The following is a 19,394-nucleotide window of genomic DNA, read 5'->3' as shown; positions in this document are numbered from 1 at the left end:
TCACCCAGGCTGGAGTGCAGTGGCACGATCTCAGCTCACTGCAACCTCTGCCTCCTGGGTTCAAGTGATTTTTCCTGCCTTAGCCTCCTGAGTAGCTGGGATTACAGGCTCGCGCCACCACACCCAGCTAATTTTCAGAGCCGGGGTTTCATCATGTTGGCCAGGCTGGTCTCGAACTCCTGACCTCAAGTGATCCGCCCATCTCAGCCTCCCAAAGTGCTGGGATTACAGACGTGCGCCACTGCACTTGGCGAACTGCTACATATTTTGATGACTCTTTATGACCTTATGGTCCCCAATCACATCTTCACCCACCCCTTCCATAGCCCCTCAGGATGCCCTGATGGTCTCACCCCTCCCAGTCCCATTCTGAGAAGGACCAGAGCCAGCTGTGATCCAGGCTCCCACTGAGGCCTCCATCCTCCACACAGCACATTAAAAACACATTAGCTGGGCACAGTGGCAGGGGCCTGTAGTCCCAGCTACTCACGAGGCTGAGGCAAGAGAATCGCTTGAGCCCAAGAGTTCGAGGTCAGTCTGGACAGCATAGCAAGACCCCATCTCTAAACCAAAAAAACACACAAATCTAGCCCAATGCCCAGGCTGTGCTACCATTCCCATCAGAGCACTGAGTCAGTTGAGACAGAGACCCAGCCCTCAGGCAGACCCTAAACAAGCCAAAACATCATCACTACGTTTACTGTGGGAAATGCTCAGAGGGCAACAGGTCTGTCCAAGATGGCCTGCTCTCAACGCAGGTCCTGTGTGCCTTAGCCTATGTCATGAGAAAGAAAAGCAAAAACAAAGAAAAGGGCCAGTGCCTGGATCCTGCCCAAAACAACAGCGTGGCTCCTCTAGGAAGGGGAGGTGACACGTACAGGCCCCCCAAAGCTGACCTCCCTGAAGTGCCCACTCGAGGCCATCCTGGCTATTAGACCCTCGCATGTGTCCCCTGAGAGTGAGGAGCTATGATGATTACATCACAAATGAGGAAACCAGAGCAGGGAGATCAAAAGACTGGTGTGTAGACAGGCCACGCCTGGACCACACCCTCTGTCTCCCACAGGTGCCTGCAAATTTTGATGCCACTGCCCAAACCCTTCTTCCAGGGACACCTTACTTGCAAAGAGAGGTCAGAACAGCTCTAAGAGGCTGAGCATGGTGGCTCATGCCTGTATTCCCAGAACTTTGGGAGGCTGTGGCAGGAGGATTGCTTGAGCCCAGGAGTTTGAGACCAGCCTAGGCAATATGGCAAGACCTCATTTCTACAAAAAACACACAAAAAAAACAAAAACAAAAACAAAAAAACATTAGCTGGGCACAGTTGCACACCTGTAGTCCCAGCAACTCAGGAGACTGAGGTGGGAGGATCATCTGAGGTCAGGAGTTTCAGACCTGCCTGAGCGACATGGGGAGACCCCATCACTACAAAAAATTAAAAAAATTATCCAGGCATGGTGGTGGGCACCTGTGTCTCAGCTACTTGGGAGGCTGAGGTGGGAGGATTGCTTGAGCCTGGAAGGTTGAGGCTGCAGTGAGCTGTGATTGCACCACTGCACTCCAGCCTGGGCAACAGAATGAGACTCTGTCTCAAAAAACAAAATAAAACCCAAAACAGAAGCTCTAAGATCTGCTCTGCTGGGAAGGAGTCTGGGGGGACAGAGGCCTCCTTGTATGGCTTGAGCACCCCTGCCCTAGTGATGCCCCAAGTCCCATCCAGAAACCTTGGGGAACATGACAGCCCTGTGCCTTCACACCTGGAGGCTAGGCTACCTGAACAACTCTGAGAGGAGTTTTCGGGACACACGAGCACGCAGCACTTACCAGAGACAGTGACCACGATGTACTGCTGGGGTGCAGGCGACGGGGTGGGCGCACCAGTCGGCTGTGAGGGTGTGGGTACAGCCGGGAGCTCCGTCACGTACTGCTTCTGGCTGCCCGGTGGCTGTGCCTGGGGCTGGGGGCTCTGCAGCTCGGTGACATATTGAGGCTGAGGGGTGGCAGCAGCGGTGGGCGGCTGTGGGGGCTGGGGTGCCGCTGGGGGTGGTGGCGGTGGTGGCTGAGGCTGGGCTTGTGGCGGGGCCTGTGGCGGCTGGGATGGTGGCGGGGCTGCCTGGAGCTCAGTATACGCCTGTGTTGCCATGCCAACGGGGGGGAAAATGATAATAAATAAGGCTTTTTTTTTTTTTTTTATTCCTTGGGAAGAAAGACGGGGAGAGGGGAGAGAAAAACAAAACAAAACAAAAGAAGGAAAAACAGGAATTAATCCACAGGCAGAGAAAGCAGGGACAGCTCTGGGCTCCCTGGAGATGTGCTTGGGTTCATCACTAACTTAATTAAATCCCCAGGCTGGTGGCCAGAAATATCCAACCCGTCACTGCAGGGGGACCGGCTATAGACCAGGCTGGACTCCTGCCTTCCCAGTCCCTGGTACCCAGAGACCCCCACATCCATGTAGGATCGCGTTTCCCCACACTGTGGGGAACTTGGGCCCGTATGGTTGCTCTGTGCCCTCATCCAGAGAAAAATGGTACGGTTCTCACTGGTTCAGTCTCAAATGCCAGGGGCTGCCCCCTGCCTTGCCTCCATCTCCTTAGCTGAGGACCCCAAGTGGGCACTTCCTGAGGGCTCCTGCAGGCCAGGCATGGGGCTGGGCACTTTCCCTATGTTAGTTTATCTTTTAAAAATATACATTAGGCCGGGCACAGTGGCTCATGCCTGTAATCCCAGCACTTTGGGAGGCCGAGGCGGGCGGATCACCAGGTCAGGAGATCGAGATCATCCTGGCTAACATGGTGAAACCCCATCTCTACTAAAAATACAAAAAATTAGCCGGGCATGGTGGTAGGCGCCTGTAGTCCCAGCTACTCAGGAGGCTGAGGCAGGAGAATGGCATGAACCCAGGAGGCGGAGCTTGTAGTGAGCCAAGATCACGCCACTGCATTCCAGCCTGGGCAGCAGAGTGAGACTCTGTCTCAAAAAAAAAAAAAATAAGGCCGGGCGCGGTGGCTCAAGCCTGTAATCCCAGCACTTTGGGAGGCCGAGACGGGCGGATCACGAGGTCAGGAGATCGAGACCATCCTGGCTAACACGGTGAAACCCCGTCTCTACTAAAAAATACAAAAAACTAGCCAGGCGAGGTGCCGGGCGCCTGTAGTCCCAGCTACTCCGGAGGCTGAGGCAGGAGAATGGCGTGAACCCGGGAGGCGGAGCTTGCAGTGAGCTGAGATCCAGCCACTGCACTCCAGCCTGGGCGACAGAGCGAGACTCTGTCTCAAAAAAAAATAAATAAATAAAATAAAATAAAATAAAATAAAATATATATTAGGCCAGGCACAGTGGCTCACACCTGTTATTCCAGCACTTTGGGAGGCTGAGGCAAGCAGATCGCTTGAGGTCAGGAGTTTGAGACCAGCCTGGCCAACATGGTGAAACTGCATCTCTACTAAAAATACAAAATTTAGCCAGGCGTAGTGGTGCATGCCTGTAGTCTCAGCTACTCCAGAGGCTGAGGAAGGAGAATCACTTGAACCTGGGAGGTGGAGGTTGCAATGAGCCAAGATTGCACCACTGCACTCCAGCCTGGGCAACACAGCAAGACTCTGTCTAAATATATATATATGTGTGTGTGTGTGGGTGTGTATATATATATGTTGAAATATACATATACATACATAAATATACATATATGTGTGTATATAGCATGTGTATATTGAAATATGCATATATATGTATATATGTATATTTATATTGTATATGTAATGTAAATATGTATACAGATATACATTATGTATATATGTATATTTGTATATCTATATATTTATATGTATATTTATATATACATATATGAGAAATATATATACATATAATTATTTTTTTCAGAGACGGGACTCTCATTATTATGCCCAGGCTGGTCTTGAACTCCTGGGCTCAAGCGATTCTCCCGCCTTAGCCTCCCAAAAAGTGCTGGGGGCCGGGCGCGGTGGCTCAAGCCTGTAATCCCAGCACTTTGGGAGGCCGAGACGGGCGGATCACGAGGTCAGGAGATCGAGACCATCCTGGCTAACCCGGTGAAACCCCGTCTCTACTAAAAAATACAAAAAACTAGCCGGGCGAGGTGGCGGGCGCCTGTAGTCCCAGCCACTCGGGAGGCTGAGGCAGGAGAATGGCCTGAACCCAGGAGGCGGAGCTTGCAGTGAGCTGAGATCCGGCCACTGCACTCCAGCCTGGGCGACAGAGCGAGACTCTGTCTCAAAAAAAAAAAAAAAAAAAAAAGTGCTGGGATTCTAGGTGTGGCCACCACGCCTGGCCTATTTCATTTTAAACTTTCCAACAACCATGTCTGGGTTTGGGTTCTGTCTGCCAGATAGGGAGCTGAGGCTCAGAGAGGTTAAGGTGCTTGCCCCAGGCCACACAGCGGGGAAGTGGCAGGGCTGCGTTTGAACTCTGGTGTTCTGCACTCCTGACTCATCAGTTTATTGCCGGGAAGCAGAGTCATGGGGAAAGCTGTCTCCCGGGGACCCGTGCCAGTTCCCTGCGTGCCTGCCATCTGGACTTGGGATTCTGATCAGCATTCCCAGTGGGAAGGTGTTTTGAGTCCAAAAAGCTCCCATGAGCTGCATGAGGCCACAGGGGCTTTTTGGGCCCTCTGCCCGGGGGCAGTTATGGGTCTTGACATCAGATGTAAGCTCATCAGTGGTACAGTACCCTTCTGTGGCCGGGGCGACGAGGCTGGGAGCAGGCCCAGGCTGCACTGAGAACCTGGCAGCTGTGGCTGACCTCAGAACAGGGCCGGCCTTGGCCGAGCTCGGTGGCTCATGCCTGTAATCCCAACACTCTGGGAGACCAGGGCAGCTGGATCACCTGAAGTCAGGCGTTCAAGACCAGCCTGGTCAACATGGTGAAACCCCGTCTCTACTAAAAATACAAAAATCAGCTGGGCATGGTGGCACGTGCCTGTAATCCCAGCTACTTAGGAGGCTGAGGCATGAGAATTGCTTGAAACTGGGAGGCGGAGGTTGCAATGAGCCGAGATCTTGTCACTGCACTCCAGCCTGGGCAACAGAGTGACACTCTGTCTCAAAAAAAAAAATTAAACGGGAGTGGTGGTGTGCGCCTGTAATCCCAGCTACTCAGGAGGCTGAGGTGGGAGAATCGCTTGAACCCGGGACATGGAAGTTGCAGTGAGCTGAGATTGTGAGATTGCCCCACTGCACTCCAGCCTCAGTGACAGAACAACACCCTGTCTCAGAGCAAAACAAAACAAAAGGAAAGAACAGGGCGGGCCTGGCTGCTAAAGGGCGTGTCCCTCTCCTAGGTGCTGGGCTGGGCATGGCCTCCCTCCGGCTCAGCCCTGCTGCAGCAGGGGATCGGCAGATGGTTTGGGGACCCTTGTACTTATGAGCCCTATCCCCAGGTCCGAAGCATTTGAAAGACAGTGGGACAGAGGCATGAGTGGTTAAGAGGAAAGGCTCCAGCTCCATGCTTTTGTGGTTCCTGCCTGGCCCCGGAAGGTATCTGGGTCTGAGAGCCCTGCCTGCAGCTGGCTGTGACACTGGGCAGCACTGCATCCTGGCTGGCAACTGGACCAGAGCCTCTTCTGCACTAACACTCAGCACCTGTGTGCCACGATGTTCCCAGGTGGCCCTCCAGCCGCAGGGTGACCCTCAAAGGAAGGAGGAAGTAAAAAACAACAACTGTTGTTGGTTGACCAGGAGCCCCCAGAGCCCTCCACTGAGGTCACCTCCTCCCAGCAGCCGTGTGAGGGAGGCACCATCATGCCCATTTTACAGACGAGTTGAGCGAGGCTGAGGGGTAGGCTGCTGAAAGCCTTGAGCAACTGGTGACGGGGGGATTGAACGCAGGTCTCTCTGACCCCCAGATACATATGTCAGCCTCCATCCCCACTCAGGATGCCAGGCACAGGGCTCATTTGCTTTTTTTTTTTTTTTTTTTTTTGAGACAGAGTATCACTGTCATCCAGGCTGGAGTACAGTGGTGCGATCTCGGCTCACTGCAACCTCTGCTGCAACGGGTTCAAGCGATTCTCCTGCCTCAGCCTCCCGAGTAGCTGAGACTACAGGCACCTGCCACCACACCCAGCAAATTTTTGTGTTTTTAGTGGAGACAGGGTTTCACCATGTTGGCTGGGCAGGTCTCGAACTCCTGACCTCAAGTAATCCACCCGCCTCGGCCTCCCAAAGTGCTGGGATTACAGGCATGAGCCACTGCGCCCAATCTTCATTTGCTTCTTAAAGTCAGTACACGGCATCTTGCCAGTTCTTCCAACAGGGAGACCCAAGCGTCACCTACAGAGGTTACCCCCCCTGCCACAGGCCACAGTTAAGGGCAGCAGAACTGGCGAGGGGGAAGTCAGCCCGAGCAGCCCACGGGAGGCCAGGCAGTGCAATGGTTCCCATCCTTCACGCCTCCCTGTGCCTCCCTCCCCCTGGGTTCCAGGTTCTGCCCTTGGATGCCAAACTCAAGAGGTGTCTGAGTTAGCAGTGGGGCAAGGCAGGTGAGAAACAAGCCCTGGACAGGGATGGATGTGCCATGATTTGAACTTGGCTTCCTCCTAGCTGTGTGACTTTGGAGGGGAGCCTCGACGGCTCCATCTGTGAAATGGGAGGACCGCTGGCCCTAAAAGGCGGGGCCTCTGAGGAGTTCAACCTGATCCTGTGGGCAGCACGTGGCCAGGCATCTGGCATGCTATAAGCATGCAGGAAATGGCTCTGGCTCCCTTCGCTGCCCAGGGCCCTTTAACACAGTTCCAGGAAAGATGAAAATACCTCCTGGCCCGGCCTCCCTTCCAGCGTCCAGAGCTTTGGGCTGCTGAGGATGAAGGAAACAGGATCTTACACTTGCCGCTTGGGTGTGCCCTCTGGGCTTGCGGCAGGCTGGGAAGGGACCCCAGGACCCTCCTGGCTGGCGGGAACTGAGCTGACAGGGCCCTGGGGCCACCCTCCCTGCCAGGTGAGGTCACTCTGGTAGGAGGAGTGGAGGCAGGCCTTCCCACCTAGCAGGTGGCCAGCCTTAGTGCTCCGAGGCCCAGGGACTCCGGCAGCAGGGAAACTTGCCCGCCGTGAGAGAGAAAAGGCTACTGCCTGCCTTGAACAGGGCGAAGACCATCTTCCTCCAGTCCCTGCCCTCCCCAAACTCCTTCTGCCAGAGTTAGAGGGGAGGAGGTTCCTCACACCATCGGGTCTAAATCTGGCCCAGCTCGGGTACTTAAGTCACTGTAGCCAACGACCCTTCATCTGCCTGGTGTCAGACTCTCACCCACATGAACCCTGGCGCAGTGTCTTAACTCATGAACATATTACCAACCTTCTTCTGGGCCTCAGTTTGCCTGTCACCTGGGGATAACGAAAACACGCAATTCATCAAATCGCTACAAAGATCCAATGAGATGAGGCCGGGTGCGGTGGCTCACACCTATAATCCCAGCACTTTGGGAGGCCGAGGCATGTGGATCACCTGAGGTCAGGAGTTTGAGACCAGCCTGGCCAACATGGCGAAAACCCATCTCTACTAAAAATACAAAAATTGGCCAGGTATGGTGGCTTGTGCCTGTAGTCCTAGCTATTCGGGAGGCTGAGGCAGGAGAATCACTTGAACCCGGGAGGCAGAGGGTACAGTGAGCAGAGATCACACCACTGCAATCCAGCCTGGGTGACTGGGTGACAGAGCAAGACTCTGTCTCAAGAAAAAAAAAAAGATCCAATGAGATCAGCTCAGTACCCAATAAACACTGATAAGTGGCAGGTGTCATTATTCATTCAACAAATATCCAAGCCAGGTTGGGACAGAGGAGGAAGGAGACAGGATCTTCAAGCTCTTGGGAGGGGACACCAAGAGGAAATCCAACCTAAGCTTTCATCGGCAACATCATGCGTATTCCTGGGCTCTGCTGCCCAGTGAGTCTGAAATGGCCCCAGAGTCTGTTTCAGCTAGTCCCTTAGATGATTCTGAGGCAGCCAGTCCTGACAGCACTCTGAGAAATGCTGGCCTTGGCTTTCTCAGCCCTAAGAGAGCTGGCCCCTTGTGGCCCCTCCCACAAAGAAAGGGCTTTAAAAGCTCCTCACTTACTGGCTCTTTCTCCTCCTAGGGCACAAAGCCCATGGGCCTCATCCCTTCCACTCAGGGGCAAGAAGAGGAGGTGATGATTAATTTCTAAAAGGCTGAGCTCAAAAGGAGGAGGTGGGAGATCAAGGAACAACCAAACCAACTTCTCTATTGGAGGCCTTCTCAGCACTGTGATTGTCAATCTTTTTCCTACAATTATTTGACCAAAGAGCCCTTTTCTACCTTTTAAGGAGACTATATTAAGCAATTATGCAGGTTTGTTCCCTAGAGAGAAATAAATCACATACATAGCATGAGGTATTGTCCAAATATTTGAGCATGAGAACCCTTTCTTTATGGAGCCTGGCACATAAAACAAGGGCATTACTGAACAAACGGTTCTTTGGCAATGAATCTGCCAAGAAAAGCACTAGTGACTGCCCCTATCTTCAAAGCCAGCAGCTGTTCATGGAGACTGTTTAAATCTATTACTTTAAATGAGGGCTTGGCAAAGTTCTGTAAAGGGCCAAGCAGTAAACATTTTCAGTTTTGTGGCTAGTCTCTGCAGCAGTTGTTCAACTCTGCCACTGTAATTTGAAAGTGGCCATCAACAATAGGTAAGCAAATGAGCAGGCTGTGTGCGAATAAAACTTTATTTCTAGACACTGAGATTTTAACTTCATGTAATTTTCACATATCATGAAATATAATTCCAGTTTTGATATTTCCAATAATTTAAAAATATAAAAATAATTCTTCACTCACCAACCAAACAAAAACAGGCAGCAGGCCATAGTTTATTGACCCCTGTGTTGGTTTTTTTTTTTTTTGAGGTGAAGTTTCGCTCTTGTTGCCCAGGCTGGAGTGCAATGGCACAGTCTCTGCTTACTGCAACCTCTGCCTCCCGGGTTCAAGCGATTCTCCTGCCTCAGCCTCCTGAGGAGCTGGGATTACAGGTGCCTGCTACCACACCTGGCTAGCTTTTTTTGTTTTTTCTTTTTTCTTTTTTTTTGAGACGGAGTCTCGCTCTGTCGCCCAGGCTGGAGTGCAGTGGCGCCATCTCGGCTCACTGCAAGCTCCGCCTCCTGGGTTTACGCCATTCTCCTGCCTCAGCCTCCCGAGTAGCTGGGACTACAGGTGCCCGCCACCTCGCCCAGCTAGTTTTTTGTATTTTTTTTAGTAGAGACGGGGTTTCACCGTGTTAGCCAGGATGGTCTCGATCTCCTGACCTCGTGATCCGCCCGTCTCGGCCTCCCAAAGTGCTGGGATTACAGGCTTGAGCCACCGCGCCCGGCCGCTTTTGTATTTTTAGTACAGATGGGGTTTCACCATGTTGGCCAGGCTGGTCTCGAACTCCCGACCTCAGGTGATCCTCCCACTTTGGCCTCCCACAGTGCTGGGATTACAGGCATGAGCCACCGCGCCTGGTCTGACCCGTTTTGGATGCCAGATTCTCTAATCAAATGGTTTACATCTTCAGCAAGGCCCTCCCAAAGATATAGAAAGAAAACTACTCTCTTCATCTGCAGAATGGCTTCAATAATGAACTTGCAGAAGAATGGTAAAATTAAATGGATGATGTGTGTTTCTCTCATCCTTTATATTCAATTCATTTAGAAGATTTGTCAATGACTCCTCCAAAATATATCCTAGAGGCCGGGTGTGATGGCTCATGCCTGTGATCCCAGCACTTTGGAAGGCCAAGGTGGGCGGATCATTTGACGTCAGGAGTTTGAAGCCAGTCTAGCCAACATGGGGAAACCCCATCTCTACTAAAAATACAAAAATTAGCTGGACGTGGTGGTGTGTGGCTGTCATCCCAGCTACTCAGGAGGCTTAGGTAGGAGGATTGCTTGCGTCTGGTGGGGCAGAGGTTGCAGTGAGATGAGATTGTGCCACTGCATGCATACAAATACACACACACACACACACACACACACACACACATCTCCTAATGACTGGGCACAGTGCTCACATCTATAATCCCACCACTTTGGGAGGCCAAGATTGGAGGATCACTTGAGTCCAGGAGTTCAAGACCAGCCTAAGCAACGAAGTGATGCCTTATCTCTATAAAAAACTGCAAAAATCAGTTAGGCATAGTACCCCTCACCTGAAGTCCCCGCTGCTCGGGAGGCTGGGGTGGGAGAATCATTTGAGCCCAGGAGTTCCAGGCTTCAGTGAGCTATGATCACACCACCACTCTCCAGTCTGGGCAACACAACAAGACCCTGTCTCTTTAAAATATATCCTGGACAGGCATGGTGGCTCACGCCTGTCATCTCAGCACTTGGAGAGCCCAGGGCAGGAAGATTGCTTGAGCCCAGAAGTTTGAGACCAGTCTTAGCAGCATAGCTGAGACTCCATCTTGACAAAAAAATTTTAAAAATCAGGAGGCCAAGGTAGAAGAATTGCTTGAACCCAGGAGGCAGAGATTACAGTGAGCCTCTCTGCAAAAAAAAAAAAAAAAAAGAATGCTGCAGATCCATTCCTGCCTCACGGCCTCGGCCCCACCTCTTCCTCCCACCTGGCATGCTGTCCCCACCCCACCTTCATGGCTGGCTTCTCCTCCTTATTCAGGTCTCAGCTCATACGCATTTCCTTGGGTCTAAAGCACATAGTACTATTTTATTTGCTTACTGACACTGTGTTTCCCTGTTGAGTTTATTTTCTTTCTTTCTTTTTCGTTTTTTAGAGACAGAGTCTTGCTGTGTTGCCCAGGCTGGAGTGCAGTGGCACAATCACAGCTCACTGTAACCTTGAATTCCTGGGCACAAGTGATCCTCTGGCCGCAGCCTCCAGAATATATGGGACCACAGGCCTGTGCCATGACACCTGGCTAATTTTTTAATCTTTTTAAGAAATGGGGTCTAGCTATGTTGCCCAGGCTGGTCTCAAACTCCTGAGCTTAAGTGATCCTCGTGTCTCAGCCTCCCAAAGTGCTGGGATTACAGGCATGAGCCACTGCGTCTGGCTGGATTTATTTTCTTCCTCCTAGTTCCTCTTCCCTCCATGACTGGAAAGGTAAGTTCCCCAACGGCAGAGACCTGGTGGGCCTTGCCCCTCACTCTGTCTCAGCTCCTAGAAAACTGACAGACAAGACCGGGAGCAGTGGCTCACACCAGTAATCCCAACATTTTGGGAGACTGAGGCGGGCAGATCACCTGAAGTCAGAATTCAAGTCCAGCCTGGCCAACATGGTGAAACCCTGTCTCTACTAAAAATACAGAAATTAGGCTACTGCAGTGGCTTACACCTGTAGTTCCAGCACTTTGGGAGGCCAAAGCGGGTGGATCACCTGAGGTCAGGAGTTCAAGACCAGCCTGGCCAACATGGTGAAACCCTGTCTGTACTAAAAATACAAAAATTAGCTGGGCATGGTGGCAGGCACCTGTAATCCCAGCTACTTGGGAGGCTGAGGCAAGAGAATCGCTTGAACCCAGGAGGTGAAGGTTGCAGTGAGCCAAGATCGCACCATTGCACTCCAGCTTGGGCAACAAAAGAGAAACTCCATCTCAAAAAAACCATACCAAAACAAAACAAAAATTAGCTGGGCATGGTGGCGGGCATCTGTATTCCCAGCTACTTGGGGGACTGAGGCAGGAGAATTGCTTGAAGCCGGGAGGTGGAGGTTGTGGTGAGCTGAGATCATGCCACTGCACTCCATCCTGGGCGACAGAGTAGGACTCTGTCTCAAAAAAAAAACAGAAAAAGAAAAGAAAACTGACAGGCACATAGTGGGGGTTTTGACTCTTACTGTCCCGGCAGCATAAACGATGCACCAGAACACACTGCTAGTGAGCAGCAAAGGCAGGTTCCAGTCTACCGACTGCTGAGACCTTGTGAGAAAGTTACTTCCTCCTGCCAGAAGCCGGCTTGTGCTACAGAGCCAGGCAATGCCTTCTGGTCCAGAACAGGCCTGGGGAGCACGTGGGAGTCTCTCTAGCCTAGGGAGACCATGTCCTGTGCAGCTGCTATCGAAGGCAGCATCTCTGGGAGGGGCAGCCTGACCATCCCCTTTCCCGAGATGCTCAGGTACATGACAGAGGAGAAGGGTGAGGACCTCAGCTCCAGAGACACCATTTCCAGCTCCCCACCTTTCCCACAATGTCCACATCCCCACTCACCCAGCTGCCTCCTGGAAGGCTTGGGACTGAGTCTAGGCCTGGGCCCAAGTAGCATTTTGTTTGTTTGTTCTGAGACAGAGTCTTGTTCTGTCACCCAGGCTCGAGTGCAGTGGCACAGTCTTGGCTCACTGCAACTTCCATCTCCGCGGTTCAAGGGATTCTCCTGCCTCAGCCTCCTAAGTAGCTGGAACTACAGTCATGTGCTACCATGCCCGGCTACTTTTTTGTGTTTTTAGTAGAGATAGGGTTTCATCATGTTGGCGAGGCTGGTCTCGAACTCTTTACCTCAAGTGATCCACCCGCTTTGGCCTCCCAAAGTACTAGGGGAGTGAGCACCCAAATTGAGACACTGTACCTGGCCAGGATTTTTCTTTCTAGTGACTCTCCTAAAGCCGGAGAACGGCCATTCAGCAGCAAGGGGAGTGACTTTCTCACTACAAACGGGATTCCTGGTAACCAACTTCCTGACTCCCTGTCATCGACACACACAGTCCAGCAAGCGAGAAGCGAGTCAACCTTTAAAGCCACGAGGGCCCTCACTGGATTCAAAATGATAAAAATAAAAGCCAACTGTGTATTTCCGAGGGTTGAACAGGAAGCGACAATCACCACAACAGCAGAGGCTAACAATAATATAACTATGTTAGCAATTACTTTGTATTTAGTTAGTTTCAGCAATTCCTATGTAGTTGAGGTTCCACAGGTATTATTTTCTGGGATCCATAGTACAGAAACATGAGATTGAAAGAATTACCAAGGATTACTGCCCCTAGATGAAAGGAGAGGAAACTGAGGCCCAGAGAACTTAAGTAACTCGCCTAAGAGCACACAGCTAGAAAAGCTGACTGTTTCAAGTCTGCTTCAAACCAACCTAGTGCTCTCTTCCTAGTCAAATGACTCCTCAGGCCCTTCACCTGTAAATGTAACTAGTGACTGAGGCAGTCAACAAGACCACATAATTGGTAACATCACTTTCTGCTCAGTTAGCTTTTTCTTTTTCTTTTTGAGACAAGAGTCTCACTCTCTGTTGCCCAGGCTGGAGTGCAGTGGCCTGTGATCTCGCCTCACTGCAACCTCCGCCTCCCAGGCTCAAGCAATTCTCATGCCTCAGCCTCCCGAGTGGCTGGGATTACAGGCATGTGCCACCACGCCTGGCTAATTTTTGTAGAGATAGGGTTTAACCATGCTGGCCAGGCTGGTCTCAAACTCCTGACCTCAGGTGATCCACCCATCTCAGCCTCCCAAAGTGCTGGGATTACATACGTGAGCCACCACGCCCAGCCTGCTCAGTTAGCCTTTCTAAGAAGTGCTAGCCAGGCGTGGTGGCTCACACATGTAATCCCAGCACTTTGGGAGGCTGAGGCGGGCGGATCACAAGGTCAAGAGATAAAGACCATCCTGACCAACATGGTGAAACCCTGTCTCTACTAAAAATACAAAAATTAGCCGAGCATGATGGCGCTCGCCTGTAGTCCCAGCTACTCAGGAGGCAGGAGAATCGCTTGAACCCGGGAGGCGGAGGCTGCAGTGAGCCGAGATCAAGCCACTGCACTCCAGCCTGGCAACAGAGCAAGACTCTGTCTCCAAAAAAAAAAAAATTTCCTTTTCAATGTGCTGATGATCCTTCTAGCAACTTGGCATTTCTAGCTTTCTTGTTTATTTGTTTGTTTTACTGAAAATTAATCTCCACCTGTCCTAACTTTCAAAGAGTCCCCGCCTCCTCTAAAAAGGACCTGGCCTACAAAAAGTACCTGGAGAAGTGAGGACCCGCCAACCCCCACCAGACTAATCTCAAACTCTTGGGGAAAAGCCTGAAATGATCCTTTTCCTTGGAATTTATTGACTAATTGAAAAGGAAATGGCTGCAGTTTGCACACCGACACTAAGCTCAAAAGCAAGACGGAGAATAAGCCAAGGAGACTTGGCCTGGCTGGCTACTTAAAAAAAAAATTTTTTTTTCCCCGAGCTGGCAGGATATTGTCACCCTAAAAAGCAGTGGCAAAGATTCTCCTCTCACAAATACGGATAGCTTCCCCTTCCCTCTGACCGCTCCTGCCCACGTGGCCCTAGAGGCTGGGACCTTGTCAGTGACATGTGACTCGGTTGACACTCATTTGACACAAAAACATGTGTCTGGCCAAAAGAAGCGGCTTTAAAAAAATCTAAGAAATTTCCTCAGGCGCCATTTGCTCCCCCATTCCCAGTAGGGGAGACCTCAGTGGGCAGGACCCAGAAACGTCCCATCTCCAGGAACAAACCCCTGCAACCCCAAACCAGGAAACATCAGGTCTCAAACATCAGCCTAGAGAAAAGCACTCAGGTTTCTGTTCCTCTAAAGCAGTCCCTCATGATCACTCCTCCCTGCCATGAACTTTGATTTCTGCAAACCAAATCTTCCACACCAAAGCCAAATCGATTCCTAGCTCCTCCATGAAACTCCTCCCAGAGAGAAGGTGGCAGGTTTAGGAGTGGGCTGCAGTGTTGAAATCAGGACTAGCTGACAGTTATTTTATGAAACCAAATTCAGAAACAGTAGATAGGAGGAAAAGGTTCAAAGATAAGCCGTAAGTGAAATTCCCGGAAGGAATGAGGAGTCCCCGTACTGCAGAAAAAGGGCGATGTCAATGATTCTCCCCATTTTACAGGATGGAAAACCGAGGCCTCAGATGGACAGGCACTTGTCCAAGCTCTGAGTCCTGGGGACAACTGCAACGCTCTTAAGGAAGAAGGCAATCGCTTAGGGATCTGGACCCGCGCCGAGGCCCGGGTGGTGGTTGCCCCACCTGGTTCCGGAGGTGGAGGTTGGGGAGACTCAGTGGGCCCCGCCCATACTTTCCCTCCTGGTCCCGCCCACCCACCTTGGCCCCGCCTCGTCCCTCCCTCGCTCCCATTGGCCCAGCCTCCCCAGGCCCGCCCCTTCGCGCCTCCCAACATATAAAAGCCCCCCGCCCCGGCCAGCCGACCTCCACTCGCCGCCGGCCTGCGAGCGCCCGCCCCTCGCGGGGGCCGGGCCGCGGAGACGGGGGCGGGTGGTGTCGTTCCAGCCGGGCCCCGGCCCCCTCCCCCACGGTCCAGACAGTCGCCGCCGCCATTTTGACCGCCCGCCCCTTCCCCCCGGACTGTGATTACAGAGACATCCACCGCCCCGGCCCCGCCGCCCGCCTCGGCCCGGCCAGCCACCCCGGGGCCGCCCCGGTTACCTCCGCTTCTCCCCACTGCTCTCTGCGGAAAGGCTTTTCGGAGGTCTCGGAGTCGATGTTGGGAAGGGGACTGGACGTGCTGGGGTCCCCGGGCCAGGCCGGGGGGGTGGGGGTGGGGGGTCGGCCGGGCGGTTGTTGTTGTTGACTCGCGTTGCCGGGTTGCTTGGTCGCCACGACTACCGTGGCTATGGCGCCTCCGTTTCCCTCACCGGGGCAACTGTTGCTACCCACCCTACTTACGTCACGCTCCGGGGGCGGGGCCCTGGGTGATTGGCGGCGCCAGGAGAAGTGATTGGACGGCGCCAAGCCTTTTAGATAAACTATTGGTCCCAATGCATGCTTTTCAACACCCTCTCGACTTCCCAGCGATCTGATTCATCAGTATGAATGTCTATCAAAAGAAACTGAACCCTCAAAGGCAGCCGAGCCCGTCACTCCCGCAGGGAAGCAGCTGGCTAAGAATAAGGGGGTGGGACTTGTGAGGACGGGATTGGTTTGCCGCTGTAAAATCGGCCTCCTGGTTCGACTAAAAGGACGTCAATCTACCAAAGGTTTGCCGCGCTCTCTGGCTGGAAGTCGTGCGCATGCTTGGCACGCAAGGCCGATTGGGAGTTGTAGTTCGCTCCTGCGTATACTTTACATGTCTTACCAAATTAAAAAGGCGAGAAAGGAGGGCTCCGCTCCAGATTTCTCTCTCGCTCGGTGGGCCCTCTTGCGCTGACGTCAGGGGAGGAATGCGGTGACGCAGCGCAGACCCTCTGTGACGACAGCAGCGAAGGCCGGGCTCGGGGTTCGATTACGTCACTGGGCGCGCGTTCCCGCGCCTCCACTGCCCATGGCCCCGTCGGGGTTGGGTGGACGCGAGAGGCCGGGGCGGGGTTCGATCCCAGCTCCCACCCGCTGGGGCGACATCCTCCTCCACCCCAGCCGGCCAGACAGCGCGGCCGCCGCGCCCTCTGCCGCCTCCCGGTCCCCTCCAGCCGGAAAAGGTCACCGCTGCCTGGGTGATCGCGGCTATCTCTGCCCTGCAGGCGGTGCGGCCGCCCTGGGAAAGGTCTCTGCAAGGCGGGGGACTTCATTAGCGGCTTCAACCGCGGTAGATAAGTAAAGGTCAGCTCCCGGCCCAGCCCAGGGAGCTCGGTCCGCCCAGGAGAGCTCACCACAATCCCCGCCACACACACACACCTCCCACACATACGCTCCTCCGTGCCTCAGTTTACTCAAGGGACTGTCCGGGTGCTGTAGGACGAGAAGAGATAGAAACAGAGCCCGGACTAGGGTGAGCATCTTGGTCGCAAAAACTCAGTCATCAAGATAATCTTCTAATTCAGTATTTGTTAAATATCCAAATTAATGGGAAAAAATCTATGATGAACAAAACATCACAATTTTAAATAAAGACAGGATCCGCCAACACAGGGATTAAGGTGAGATGCGTTGTGCGAGCTCAGTCAGATCTTGTGTTTAAAATAATTTTTTTTTTTTTTTTTTTGAGACGGAGTCTCGATCTGTCGCCCAGGCCGGAGTGCAGTGGCGCAATCTCGGCTCACTGCAAGCTCCGCCTCCCGGGTTCACGTCATTCTCCGGCTTCACCCTCCTGAGTAGCTGGGACTACAGGCGCCCGCCACCATGCCCGGCTTATTTTTTGTATGTTTAGTAGAGACGCGTTTTCACCGTGTTAGAGCCAGGATGGTCTCGATCTCCTGACTTCGTGATCCGCCTGCCTCGGCCTCCCAAAGTGCTGGGATTACAGGCGTGAGCCACCGCCCCCGGCTAAAATAACATTAAAAATATATATACTTTTGTCATTGATTTCGTTTTTATATTACATTTTAGGTTTTAACTTTTTATTTTATTTTTTTTAATAAAGTCTCGCTCTGTTGCCCAGGCTGAGCGCGGACTGTTAATTTTTTATCTTTTTTGAAATGGAGTCTCGCAACATCACCCAGGCTGGAGTGCAGTGGCATGATCCTGGCACACTGCACTCTCCACCTCCTGGGTTCAAGTAATTCTCCTGCCTCAGCCTCCCCAGTAGCTGGGACCCAGTGGGGCGGACTCTGCTCACTGCAAGCTCCACCTCCCAGGTTCACGCCGTTTTCCTGCCTCAACCTCCCGAGTAGCTGTGACTACAGGTGCGGGCCACCACGCCCAGCTAATTTTGTTTTTGTATTTTTAGTAGAGACGGGGTTTCACCTTGTAAGCCAGGACGGTCTCAATCTCCTGACCTTGTGATCCGCCCGCCTCAGCCTCCCAAAGTGCTGGGATTACAGGCGTGAGCCACCGCGCCCAGCCAACTTTTTATGTTTTAAATATCAATTATGACTGAGCTCTTTGGCCTTCTCTGAAATTTTGCACTCTCATCCCAGGTAGGCCCTAGAACAGCAAGGAGAAAAGAAAACAGGCTCAGAGAGCCCTGATGTCTAATGGCAGCCCTGCTGTGTGGCATTCAGAAAGTGACTCCACCTGAGTTTGTTCCCTAATGCAACCAACGTTATTTCCTCAGTGCAAGGCCCTGGGCTGTAAAAGTGAAAAAAGGTGACTTCATTGGTGGTGGTTCACACCTGTAATCCCAGCACTTTGGGAGGTCAAGCTAGGAGGATTGCTTGAGCCAAGGAGTTCAAGACCAGCCTTGGCAACAAAGCAAGACACCCGTCTCTACAAAAATTAGCTGGGCATGGTGCTGTATGCTTGTAATCCCAGCTACTCCAGAGGCTGAGGTAGGAGGATTGCTTGAACTTGGGAGGTGGAAGTTGCAGTGAACCAAGATTCTGCCACTGCACTCCAGCCTGGGCGACAGAGCAAGACTCTGTCTCAAAAAAAAAAAAAAAAAAAAAAAAAACAAAGCAATTAGCTAAGCGTGGTGGCCTGCGCCTGTGGTCCCAGCTACTCCGGAGGCTGAGGCTGGGAGGATTGGTTCAGCTGCAGAGGTGCAGAGGTGGAGGCTGCAGTGAGCAATGATTGTGTGGTCCAGCCTGAGTCTCAGGAAAAAAAAAAAGGAAAAAAGAAAAGAAAACAACGGAAAGCAAACAACTCCCTTGACATTGCATTCTAGAACAGATACACAGTAAACAGTGAGATAAATATATAAGATAGGCTGGCCAGGCGCGGTGGCTCACACCTGTAATCCCAGCACTCTGGGAGGCCGAGGCAGGCGGATCACAAGGTCAGGAGATCGAGACCATCCTGGCTAACACGGTAAAACCCCGTCTCTACTAAAAATACAAAAAATTAACCGGGCGTGGTGGCGGGCGGCTGTAGTCCCAGCTACTCGGGAGGCTGAGGCAGGAGAATTACTTGAACCTAGGAGGTGGAGAGTGCAGTCTGCCAGGATCACGCCACTGCACTCCAGCCTGGGAGATGTTGCGAGACTCCATTTCAAAAAAGATAAAAAATTAACAAATAATACATAAATAAAGACCTTGCTGATAAAACAGGTTTGTAGTAAAGAAGCCGTCTCAAACCCACCAAAACCGAGATGGCCACGAGAGTAACCTCTGGTCCTCACTGCCACACTGCCACCAGCACCATTACAGTTTACAAATGCCATGGCAACGCCAGGAAGTTACTTAGTATGGACTAAAAAGGAGAGGCATGGAATAATCCACCCCTTGTTTAGCATATCATCAAGAAATAACGCCGGGCACGGTGGCTCAAGCCTGTAATCCCAGCACTTTGGGAGGCCGAGACGGGCGGATCACGAGGTCAGGAGATTGAGACCATCCTGGCTAACACGGTGAAACCCCGTCTCTACTAAAAATACAAAAAACTAGCCGGGCGAGGTGGCGGGCACCGGTAGTCCCAGCTACTCCGGAGGCTGAGGCAGGAGAATGGCGTAAACCCGGGAGGCGGACCTTGCAGTGAGCTGAGATCCGGCCACTGCACTCCAGCCCGGGCGACAGAGCAAGACTCCGTCTCAAAAAAAAAAAAAAACAAAAAGAAATAACAAGGCTGGGCGTGGTGGTTCACGCCTGTCATCCCAACACTTTGGGAGGCCGAAGCTGGC

General features: G+C 52.2%; 1 protein-coding gene across 4 annotated transcripts in view; it reads right to left on the bottom strand.

Moving 5' to 3' along the window:
* RFX1 (regulatory factor X1) overlaps positions 1–15,620 on the bottom strand; it is a 47,498-nt gene extending 31,878 nt beyond the window's left edge. For 2 of the 4 annotated variants that reach the window (XM_023188626.3, XM_023188627.3), the window contains exons 1-2: positions 15,392–15,620; positions 1,825–2,196 (exon numbers count right to left, since the gene is read on the bottom strand). In XM_023188626.3, the coding sequence (XP_023044394.1) occupies positions 1,825–2,143 (319 nt within the window). In that variant the 5' untranslated portion in view covers positions 2,144–2,196; positions 15,392–15,620. The remainder of the gene's footprint in view (positions 1–1,824; positions 2,197–15,391) is intronic. The other 2 variants (XM_023188629.3, XM_023188628.3) reach the window with 2 other exon arrangements.
* Between the last annotated feature and the right edge of the window lie 3,774 nt (positions 15,621–19,394).

The sequence above is a fragment of the Piliocolobus tephrosceles genome, chromosome 21 (genome assembly GCF_002776525.5).
Source record: "Piliocolobus tephrosceles isolate RC106 chromosome 21, ASM277652v3, whole genome shotgun sequence".
NCBI classification, from domain to species: Eukaryota; Metazoa; Chordata; class Mammalia; order Primates; family Cercopithecidae; genus Piliocolobus; species Piliocolobus tephrosceles.
This window is presented reverse-complemented; position numbering and strand designations above follow the sequence as displayed.